The sequence below is a fragment of the Aedes aegypti genome, chromosome 1 (genome assembly GCF_002204515.2).
Source record: "Aedes aegypti strain LVP_AGWG chromosome 1, AaegL5.0 Primary Assembly, whole genome shotgun sequence".
Classification (NCBI taxonomy): Eukaryota; Metazoa; Arthropoda; class Insecta; order Diptera; family Culicidae; genus Aedes; species Aedes aegypti.
The window spans coordinates 69175293-69187542 of record NC_035107.1 but is presented as its reverse complement, the minus strand read 5'-3'; the positions used below and the strand labels follow the sequence as shown (position 1 = coordinate 69187542).

Here is a 12250-nt window from a genome sequence, read left to right as displayed (position 1 = left end):
CCTAGAAACGGGTGTCTGGTTACCCCTTTGGCTGTTTTGTTTTGATTCTGCGTTCCGATTCGCAGAGTTCCATTTTACTTCACTCCGTTCCAATAGCTAAATGACGTTTGAACCATTTTTAATCTAAACGATGTGCAAATTAGCGGGGTACAAATTAAAAAGTGTTCACATTAAATGTGGTCACACCAACGAGGGTACCCGGTATCTAGAATCGGATCTTGGAATTAGGGATCTGACCAGTTGCCAAATTATGACATTTTAAGGATTTTCAGAAAAATGTGCAAAAATCAATGGATTTGACAACATCAAAGTTTATGCCAGAAACACATATTTACTTAATTTTAAAATGTTTTCGTTCGTTAACTTCAAAAACATCTTTTTTCCAGGTTTTGAGATTTTGTCATACTGAAAGATTAGATTTGTTTTTGAACTCCTGTGGAGAATATCAAAATAAATCACTGAAATTAGAATTAACATTCCCCTCAGTGTAGAAAGATAATAATCTTGGCACCACTGTATCGAGGAAAAATCAGTTAATAAAAAAGCATTGTTCATGACGGTCACGTTTCATTATCGGTCCGAAGTAAACTCCATTCTTACGCGTTTTGAGCTATCGTTGAACAGACACACACACTCTTTGGTTAGAACTTAAATTTTGGGTGTATGTATTTTGTTTCGCAAGTCCCTCCTGAAATGTCAGATAGCAACAACCCTAGTGGTAGGACTTTAAAAAAATACAATCCCAGTGGAAATTTTTCGGCGAAATGAACGTTAAACATGATCAAAAGCGCAGGCTGGAAGACTGCGTGTACTTCCTCCATTTCAACTCCAAGAATAAACCACAAAGAGTTAAAATTCACATTGAAAAAGGGTGTGGAGGGTACGCGAGATGATCGAAAGGTGGAAGCAGTATTACGATGAACACCTGAATGGCACAAAGGGAAACCATCTAGGGGAATCATTTGGCATGGCTACTTCGGAAAAGCGATCGATTGTAACGCGTCGAACTCTGCGTTGAATAAACTTCTTCCTGGTGTTACATTTCAAGTGGAACACTAATATTTCTGGAAAATTTCAACTGGAATCCTGGAAAAAAATCTTGAACGAATCCCTGGTGACATTTATCGAAGAGTTCCTGGGGAGAACCTTGGAGGGATTTATGGAGTAATCCTAGGAAAATTTTCGTAGGGAGAGTAAGACCAACTTCCAAGACGAATTGCTGGAAGATCAAAGTCCGAACCCTTGCTTCAATCTTTTGGAGGACTTTCCGCGATGAATCCATGCTAAACCTATGAGAATGAAAAAAATCTTAACAAAATTTTCGAAGAAATCTCCGATGGATCTCCTACAAGAATTTTGAGACGGATACTGGAAAAAATCTTGATTAATCCTCGTTGTAGTTCTTGAAGTAAGCAGTGGAAAACAGTCTTGAAGAAATTGCTGAAGGATTCATCGAAGAAATTTCTAAAGTAAAACATGAAACCAAAAAAAAAAAATATGTGTTTTGGGAACATTGGACAAATCTCTGAATAGATCTATAAAAGAATTTTCTCGTAACTTTTCAAAAGGACCCATGTAATAATGAGAAATTCTCTCCTCTCTCGCTCCTTTTCGATTATAACAGTGCAATACTGAAGCCTTTGAGATGTTTTGCACTATAGCTCGAAATACAATGTCCTTGGCTAGCGTGTCATACAAAAACGCAACAGAAGAAATTGATGTGGCTCAGTTTGTGATTAAAGAAAAAGTAAACAAAAAGAGCCTCTCGATGGTTGACAGCTCGTCTTGAAAAGTAACGTGAGAATTCCACAAGTAAACTCTGATAAAATCTATGTGGGAAATTATATAGGAAAATTTGAATTTCAGAAAAAAAAATTTAGGCAGATATGGAGGAAACCTTTGAAAATTTTATGGAATAATCTTTCGAGAAATTCCTAGAGAAATGCTTAAAATTTCAGGAATATGTCATTTTCAGTAGATTTGGAAAAACTTCAGGAAAAACATGGAAACCCCTGGACAAATCATGGTAGAACCTGGAGAAATTCTATTTGGCCAGACTACCTTTTTAGGGTATGGTTTGTTTTTAAGACCCGCAACAAACACGCTGATTAAATTCGAGAAAAATAGTATAAACATTTTGGGAAAATTCCCTATAGTCCATAAGGAATTGGTGTTTAAATCCTTGGATGCATTTCTGGAGATTCCTTTGGTGAAATTCCTGTCCTAATTCCTGAAGGAATCCCCGATAATGTACCTGTTAAAGATCATTGAAAAAATCTCTTTAAAAATTCATTCCACGAGCAAGTTCTGAATAAAAGCAATCGCTGAAGAAATTCCAGAGGAAACCCCACAGGAATTTTATGATGTGTTTATGGAGGAATCCTCCTGATGAAATCTTCGGAGCAATTATTGTAAAAGTCTTTCGATAAATTCCTGAGAGATTCGTCGAAGGAATTCATAAAAGGAATGTATTGGAAAATGATTGATGAAAAAAAAGTTTGAGATTTACCTAGAGGAATACGTGCAAGAAGCATTAAAAATTTTCATGTAGGAATCAACATTTTTTTTTGTAGCAATTTTCAAAAAAAAAAATCAGGATGAATTCCTTGATACCGTTTTGTCTCAAATTCCGAACAGAATCATATTCCGAACACTCGGTTTTTGTATGGCGATTTGGTTGACATATTTCACTGAAAAATGTCACCGAATTGCCCAGAAATGGCAATAATTTGCAATTCAATTTCAACGTCTTCCAAACTGTTTTATATCTGGAGAGTAGTGATGATTATCTAGTTCGAGGTCAGTAGAACTAGCTCATATAAACTTATTTGTAAAATTGATCATTTGAATACGATTTATTCGTGCTGTTCGGAATTTGAATCGAGGTGTTCGGAACATGAGACAGAATAAACGCAGTGTTCGTCATTTGAATCAACATGTTGTTCCAAACTTTTACGTAAAAACAGTACTAAACAAGTTTAAATAAACATTAATTATTTTATGAAATATCTAGAAGATTAATTGATAAGAAATCTTGAATTTATTAAAATAAATCCTAGGTTATCCTAGACCAGTTCGTGTACATTTTTTTTTTGTGAGAATCTATCTAAGAATTTCTATTGGAATGGCTGGAAAAGTACTGAGAGGTATTAGTAGAGAAATTTATGAAGGGATTCTTGGAGGCATCCCTGAAAAACTACTGTATTGTTTTATGGAGTTTAACATCCCTGAAAGCTTTTATGATAACATTCCCGGTGGAATTATTACAGGAATGATTGTAGACATATTTGACAAAATATTGCAGAAATCTCTGTAAAATTTACATTGGAAATAATACCTGCGGAGGACTTTGGAAATATAGTTGACCTTTCAAAAAAATCTTCAAAGGAAAATCTTTAGAAATTTCTGAGGTTATCCTGAAGCACATTTTTTCAAGTTTGTATTGACGGCTCCAATATTCAGGCGCAGTTAGTGTTCTGAAGAGATGTCTACGGCACAGGCGCATACTAGTAAACTAAACTTTGTAGGGAGATTTACGGATATGCTAAACTAAATCAATGATCACCAAAGTACGGACCTCGTATAACGGTTTATATGCCGGGATACGATTACTTGATTTTTTTCTATGATTATTCAACTCTTGGACAGCTCTTCATTTCATCTAAAACACCAAAGCTTCTTCTGCCTTGGTGATTTCTTGAATCTGGAATGAACGATTGGAAAGCCTAGTGTCCTAGAGTACTCTGAGTGGCTCGAATCTGAGAATCCGAACTTCTGAATGTTTCGGAAACTTGTCACGATGTTCATCCTTAATTTGGTGGAACATTTGAGGATTTGAAGAACATCATAAATTTCTTTTATTAGCAAGAGGGTCAAGGTCTTAAAAGACCTCAAGTATTTTACCAGACTTCATTGCTTAGCCCCTAGTTTTAGATATATGAATTGACATCTTGAAAGCCTACTGGATTGTTTTGGCCCACTATGTTCTCCATAACTAGGAACCATGCAATTCTCAATTTTTTTTCATTATGAAAGATTTACATGTTTTTAGTAAAGAAGCAGTTTTGAAAGGTCCACCAAAATATTTTTTCCAAACTTTCCAACCCGCACATTCCTAAAACACACCCAAGCCGTTCCCATAGGGGACGTTAGCCACAAGGAAGGACGTTTTGAGTGACACTGTTTCATATGGTATGCCCTCTTCAATATCTAATCCAATTTCTCTCGCCGTTCCCTTACGGTACCTATCCATCTAGTATTCATTGCTTTCTTCTCCATGCTCCCTCTTACTTCGAGCAAAATAGAACGATATATTGATAAATAAATTCAAAATATAGTTATTACGGTCGATACCTTTGTATGTAAAAAACGTTAATATTACAAATTTTAGTTTTATGTTTTTATTTTGCACAAGAATTGTGAATCGAAATTCCTTCAGGTAGGGTGCAGAGCTACTTGGGCACTTCCATGATTCACTTTGGCATGGGGGGTTTTTATCGGCCGAATTGTCTGAAACTTTGCCATTAGAGGCACTTCAACGCGACACATATTGTGGCCAAATATGAGCCCAGTAGTTTTCGAAAAACCCCGCTGCAGAAGTGAATCAAAAGTGCCAAGAATAGGATCCGGCTCCCTATTATTTTTTAAATCATCCGAAAATACCTACCAGAAATGATCGAAATTTATTCTCAGGTGACCTTAAATAATTCATCAGTATATTTTTTTGAAATTTCGCCAGGTAATTTATATGATGATTTAGCCAACGTTTTTTATTATCCGTATCCAGAGATTTGTCTAAGATTTTGTGGAAAATACAAGAAAATATTTCCAAGAAGTTGGTTTGAAATACTTTCAAGATTTTTTGCAGAAATTCTAACATGATTTCTTCACAATCAACATTAGCAAGAAATCCAGAGAACATTTTCCAACACTTACATGTAAGAAACTCTGTAGGATATTCTTAGCAATGACACCAGGATTTTTCTTGTCATTTTTGAAAAAAAAATCCCTTTCCTAAAAACACTTGAATATTGCTAGTGTGCTAATGTACCTGGCGTTCCTATGTAGACGTTAATTCATTAAGGGACTTTTAAAGAAATTACTACAAAGATTAAAAAAAAATCTACCTGGATTTTTTTAAGGATTCTTCAAGATTTTTTACAGGAATCATTCTAAAAATTTATCAAGGTTTCAACCAAGAATTCCACTGAGGAGACCTCTGAGCATTGTTCTCTGAAAACCACTGAAGAGATTTCTTGGTGTACCTTTGATGAAAAACATCCTTGGTTTTCTCTAGTATTCCTTTGCCAATTATTTCAGGGGTTCTTCAACGAATTATTTTATTTTTTTTAAATTTACCACTTGAGATTTATCTGAGGATTTTTTTTCTTGTATTCATTTTAGTAGTTTTATTTCCTCAGAGAATTGTAAATCCATTCAGATTCGCCCTACATGTTTCCCAGAGAGCCTCTCTTGGATTCGTCCATTTCTACAAAAAGTTTTCCAAGTGAAGAACTTCCAAGAAACTCCTTAGCGATTCTACCAATTTTTTTTTCGAATTCTTTTAAATATTTTAGTATGATTTCTCCGAGAGTTCCAGGAACATATTATTACTTCATTCTTCTGCTTGTTAGTTCTTTGATGTATATTCCAAAATTTTCTCTAAGGATACCTCTAGGAGTTTCGCTGGGAATCCCTCAAATAATAATACCTTCAATAAAATCAAACATTTTATCTTGATTGCATCCTAGATCTGCATCAAAAGCAAAAAAAAAAAAAAAAATCCTGGCTACACCTTCGAATGGGTGAATTTTTACTGGCAGAATATTTCTTAACATTTTAATTACGAAAGTTTCTTCTAAATGTTAAACGTTTTCGAATAAAAGTCATATTTTGCAAACCTTTATTTGAGGGGCCCCCAAATCTACCTCCGCATCGGGCCACCAAAACTCTATCTAGCTAGCAGTGTACGAATGCGAGATGGCAACTTTGGCAAAGAAAGCGCTCAGTTAATAACTGTTAAAGTGTTCATAAGAACACTAAGCTGAGTAGCAGGCTCTGTCCCAGTGAGGACGTTACGCCAAAAAGAAGAAGAAGGGATGCTGAATCCATTGCCGGTATCAAAAATATCAAAGCACGTCTAGTTTTGGAGAAATTGACTGTTTAAAATGCAAAATTTGACTATTTCAGCCAACTTGTATGCAAGTTTGCCAGCTTGTATGGCAATTTATTCGCTCAATTTGCCATAGAATCCAAACTTCATGTGTATAACAATTATTATCAACAAAGTTCAGGCTCAAAAGTTATTTTTTATGGTTTCGAAAAGTATTTAATGTTGTCATATAAGAGAAACCAAGAATTTTGTATGGAGACTGCAAGCATGTTGGAAAAATCGATTTATCTAAATTGAATCGCGCAATTTTAACCGAATTATATCTGAAAGGAAAGTTAAAGTCATATATTGCATGCTTGGTGAATTAGATCACAAACAAAGTTAAATAAATCATACAATAAATTTCATGTAAACATCAATAAAATCAATGTTTTATACAACTTTGGCGACCTGTAGCTAAAAATTGTGACGTGCTGGAACATTTCTGAGAACGGCATCAGATACAGCAATCCCAAATCTTCAAGAGACGCCCAAGAAACATTTGCCTATTTTATAATCATTTATTAAGCAATTTTTCACAGCTACATACTGAATAGTTGCTTTATTATATTACTTTGCAGCTGCTACGCACACATTGTTCAAGCAAATCTGGCAAAATTATTAAGCTTCTTATCATTTAGTGACTGTAATCATATATTGTAATGATGTTTATTCAGGTTTCATTTAGCTTAATAAGGATTGATGATTTAACAACGTTAGTTTAACAAACTACATTATTGCAGTTTAATTCAGCATCATGTTTAACAACATTTTAATTATTTCCAAGTGAAGCCTTTGTTCATGCGTTGTTCACACAAATTTGGAAAAGTTATAAAGCGTGTCGTTGTATATTGACTTTATTCTACAACTTCAAAATCGCTTTATAAGCATTCATCTCAGCTTTTATTCAACTGCCACAAAATTGATTGAAAACAAATAAATGACTAAAAATAGCTAACACTGTATACATCAAATGCAGTGTATACCTTTACCATGAATTAATAACCACTTTTAACAATTACCTGAATACTGGATTCTAACTCGAGACCTTCCCATCGTCAGCGGTATACCTTGCCATCTGCGCCATCCTTGAATTCATATATCAGCCTTCCAGTGCCCAATATAAACCTCTTGTAGCTGATTATTGATCATGCTTGAGCTTCTATTCAACAATAACTAATCAACACGTGCTATGCTGAACAACAACTGAATAAGCGCATTACTTCTACTGCTGTTCAATACTGATGCGAGCTGAACTCAGTCGGCTATTTATAGCGCACAGTGAGAAAATTTATTTCAATGCTGGTCAAAAATAAAGTTTATTCACAAAGTAAAAACAGTCTGAAATGATTAATCGAATTCCATAATAAGTTTTAACTTGTTAAAACTTTAATTGCATTGTTTATCTAACTATACTAAAATTCATTTATTAAATGTATAATATTTCTACTAGGTTAATATTTTAATTATTTGTCGTACTTTTTCCATCTATTAAACATTATACAAATATAAAATATATTTCAATCAATAATCCTATGTCAGAAGACTGATTACTGACAGTTATTATTGTATCCAACATGTTTTTATATATTAGTAAGTTAGTGGCGAATTCGCCAAGGGCGAAAAGCCACTTAAATAAAGATAAATAATAATAATATTAGTAAGTTGAACATTGCAATACATTAGGAATACAACGCAATGTTTAGATTCATGTTTAGACCTCTTTTGTAAGGCTTCTTTGTTGCTGAACAATGTGTTTAGTAATCGTTATTTTGGACTTCTTTGGATGACCTGCTCGGATGATATATCTATGTTGTATTAGGATTTTATAAAATACCTATTCAGCTTTTAATCATGTTCATGTTAAACATGGAAACAGCTGAAGTGCGAAGCAACCAAAACGTTAGTTCGTCTCCTGTACATCTGTTTACACAATTATATTTGTTTGGTGGAATATTGGCTCTTTAATAGAAGGAAAAATGACTTGTTCAACTCATTAGTAAAACAATCTTGACAAGTCGGCAGAGATTCTTTGGAGAAGTTTAATAAGTGTTGATTCTACTATTATTCATTCCAATGAAAAATGTTGAACATTTACTTAAATTTGGATCTAAATACATCTTCTCAGCTCTTTGTAGGGCATTTTTTCAGCTGTCACCATTGTTCAACAATTATTAACTATGTATGTTTATTTGTGACACTTGACTGTAAGTTGGGTAACCACTTTCATGTAACTATTGTGAAATTATTATTTAAGGACTGTTCATTTTATAAAGTGGACACTTTGTTTATGCCATATCTTTTTTATTTATTGATAAAATCATAACCGGTTTTCTGTGCATCGTTCAACTATTATTCTACAATGCTATGAAAATATAAGATCTTACAAAATGCTTTTGGTTGAAGAGCTAAACAGTTTTTTCAAGTTTTTAAGAAAAGCTGCTCGTCAAAGTTGAACATCATTTTTCGTAAAGCAAAAATCCTCATTTTTATGATCAAATTGTGTGTTTGTATCCTTTACTATTCTACAAAAGAAATAGCTTTAAAAAAATCAATTATATTCCACTATTCTCTGACATTAGGTAACTTAAGTGATTTATCCATTTATGGCCAAATTTGCTGATACACAATCCTTTCACACCCAGCAAAAGAGAAACGTAAAAAGCGTGTTCAAAACTAGTTTAGATTACTAAAGAAACTATATTTGTGTAAGCAAGAGCTAAATCGTGGGTTTAAACCACAGTCTAAAGTATAAATTTTACTCTTAATGGTCGTTTTACTAAAAACTCTCATACTTTTAAAATCATGTAGCCATATTTATCGATCTACAGCTAATTGTAAACGTTTTTCTCTGAATATTTCAATTGGTAATCTCAGAATAACATATTATGAAAATAATATGTGGAAAATAAAATCGATTTTGTCAGAGCAGTGTTGCCAATTCCGATGATTGGCATTGTGCTTTGAAAGATCTTCTTAAAATAAAACAATTGTTTTTCTATTGTGCTTCAAATGTGACGTGGGGACTAAATAAGTAACTATATGAAGGCGTAAGTTATATTTCACATTATTACTATATTAGCACTTCCGCCAGGACGTACTTTAAATCAAAAAAATCTACTCATATCAGTACCCTTCAAATTTGAAATATTTTTGTCTAAAAATATCGGGGAAAAATGATTTTATTATATCTGTAAAATTGTTGCTCCAAAACTAACCTGATTTTTTCAATCAGGCTTCTGATTGATGCTGTTTTCGAATAAAAAGCCTTTTTTGAAAATAAAAAATATAGTTTGTTGAATTTTCCAGCCAAAATCTAACAATCATTGGTTTTGGTAACCTCCAAAAATCGACCGTTCGAAACGTTGTTTCATATTCGTGTAAAATTTAATTATTGTGGAGAATATTTTATTATTACAACATTGACAATATTAGTCGAACGATGTACCGAAAACCGATTGATATTTCATTGAATAATTAAAAAGATACAGCATGCACAAGGTGTCCACTTTATAAAATGAACAGTCCTTATACTTCGATTATCATTAAAAATGTTATGATTAGTAACTTTTTCCGATATCAATAACGTCGCAGATGATGATCACTATATTTGGAAAATTTAAATTTTGATATTTTTAATCCAATGTGATTCGAACTTTACCCTCGTTGACATTACGTCCATTACGTTAATCCATCCATCGCATATACGTCTTGGATTTGATTTGAAAAACATTTGAAACATTTGAAAATAACATAAAAAGACATGATATGTTTTGCTTGAATAAGAGCATACTCATATACTATTCTTCACATTGTTTATAAGTTTTACTAATCATGCTAGTCAACATTTTAAGTATTAGACACTGAAATTTTGTACGATTTGTTGTTCTCTAAGCTTCAAAAAAATACTGTGATAGTCTCACGAATTTCAAAATTCATGTAAAATAAACTCAAAAGTTTTGTTGAAATTTTTAATTGAAAACAATGACTGATAAGAAAAAATGTGACGACATAGTTAATTATTATCCACACTGTTGAGGCGATTCCACATGCTAGTTAGTCATTCACCTATCATCGTCCATTAGAGTTAACGTAGATACATCGTTATCAGAGCGATAACAAGGCGAGCGGTTTGTTCTGCATCACCTACGATATCGAACTGAATTTGTAACGAAGGTGTTACAAATGGTGCTCCCAGTGGTCCCCAGACAATAAACTAACTAGTGCTCCAGTTTGCAATAGCTATATCTAAGTGTGTATTGAAATTGTATCATTGAGAACAGTAGAACGCCATATTCACGAGGGTTAAACAGCGAGAAATATGAGACACGTTAATCAATGATAACAGCCAGCGGTGAGGCAACACCTCCCGAGCAATTTAGAGATCGATTATCGCACATTCGTGCGGACTGGCGCTAACACGCGATACAAGTGTTTGTGTGGGGGTGAATCTTTTTCTGTACCTTTGATCTCATCCCTCCATAGTGTGTGGGCCTAGTAGTTAGTCTCAGTATCGTGACGACAGTGTCCAGGTGCGAATGCTGCTTCGCGGGATAACGTTCCTACAGGCAATGACTTGGCTGCAACGTACCGCCTTTACTGGTAAGTGTTGAGTCATCCCGGCAAAGTGACCCGGAAATGGATTCTAAAATTAAGATTTTGTGCTTGTTGGGTTATACAAATTGAAGTAAATGCATCGATGATTTCGGAATACTTGGACTATCGGAAATATCTAGTTCGTACTTTTTTTTTGCTAAAGTTGAGCCAAAAATATTATCAGAGCTTCTCCGAATATTGCAACATTTTTTGTGGTGTCGCAATACTCGATATAACGATCCAATATATTTCCGTTACAAGAATACAGGAAAGTTTGCAGGGATTCATTCACGTATTACCGAAGAAGCCATCATTATCTATTCTCTTGATAACTTGATAAGGTATTACAAACATAATTACGCTTTTGGAATCGTATTTTTTTTTCAAGAATCACACCAAGCTATTTTCTAGATCTTGATAACTTATTCGGGTTTATGCTTTCAATGACTGCCTACAGCCCTCCTGAAAATCCTTGACGGAATGCAACCTGTAACTAATCAAAACTTTTTTCTGATATACCTGTGAGAACTCCTCTAAGAGATGTTTTGAAAATGCTTTCTTAAATTCTATTTCCCTTCTGATAATAATACAGAATTTACACCACAACAGGAGTTTCAAGCATTGTAAAAAATACTTCAAGAATTTTCCCAGTAATTTGAATTATTTAGTTTTAGTTGGCCCCTAAGACTTCATGGTAAGTGCCTAAATAGAGATAGGATTGAGGGTTTTATGCCTATAGGAGAAGAGATTTTTTCACTCCTACAGGCTTTCCCTCATTAAAAAAAATAAATAAATAAATATATATATATATATATATATATATATATATATATATATATATATATATATATATATATATATATATATATATATATATATATATATATATATATATATATATATATATATATATATATATATATATATATATATATATATATATATATATATATATATATATATATATATATATATATATATATATATATATATATATATATATATATATATATATATATATATATATATATATATATATATATATATATATATATATATATATATATATATATATATATATATATATATATATATATATATATATATATATATATATATATATATATATATATATATATATATATATATATATATATATATATATATATATATATATACAGGTATGTTCCGTTTTTATCACGCTCCGATTTTGTCACGTTCCGATTTCGTCAACAAATTATTCCGTTTTTATCAACACAAAAAAAGTGATTTTTTCAAATTCTCAAAATGTTTCGAATATAAACTAAATACTTATTTTGAAGCAATTGAAACGCTTTTTAAAAGCCACAGAGTTGAATTTTCGTCATTTTGTTAATATTGATCATCTACGATACATGGTAGATGACAAGTCATATACGATTTAATAAGGTTTGACTTCTTCTTATGCAATTATTCAATTTGAGTTTTCAAACGTAGCATGTTCTGTTGGATAAGATTGGCCAA

At 32.6% G+C, this 12250-nt stretch overlaps 1 protein-coding gene across 2 annotated transcripts in view; it reads left to right on the top strand.

The window, feature by feature from the left end:
• LOC5578621 (putative sulfiredoxin) overlaps nucleotides 1–12250 on the top strand; it is a 31484-nt gene that overhangs the window by 1554 nt on the left and 17680 nt on the right. Inside the window, exon 1 of one of the 2 annotated variants that reach the window (XM_021839156.1) lies at nucleotides 10313–10753. The exons of the other annotated variant lie outside the window; for it this stretch is intronic. Within the exon in view, the coding sequence (XP_021694848.1) occupies nucleotides 10690–10753 (64 nt within the window). The 5' untranslated portion in view covers nucleotides 10313–10689. Of the gene's footprint in view, nucleotides 1–10312; nucleotides 10754–12250 lie in introns of those variants that run through there. 2 annotated transcript variants of the gene reach the window in all.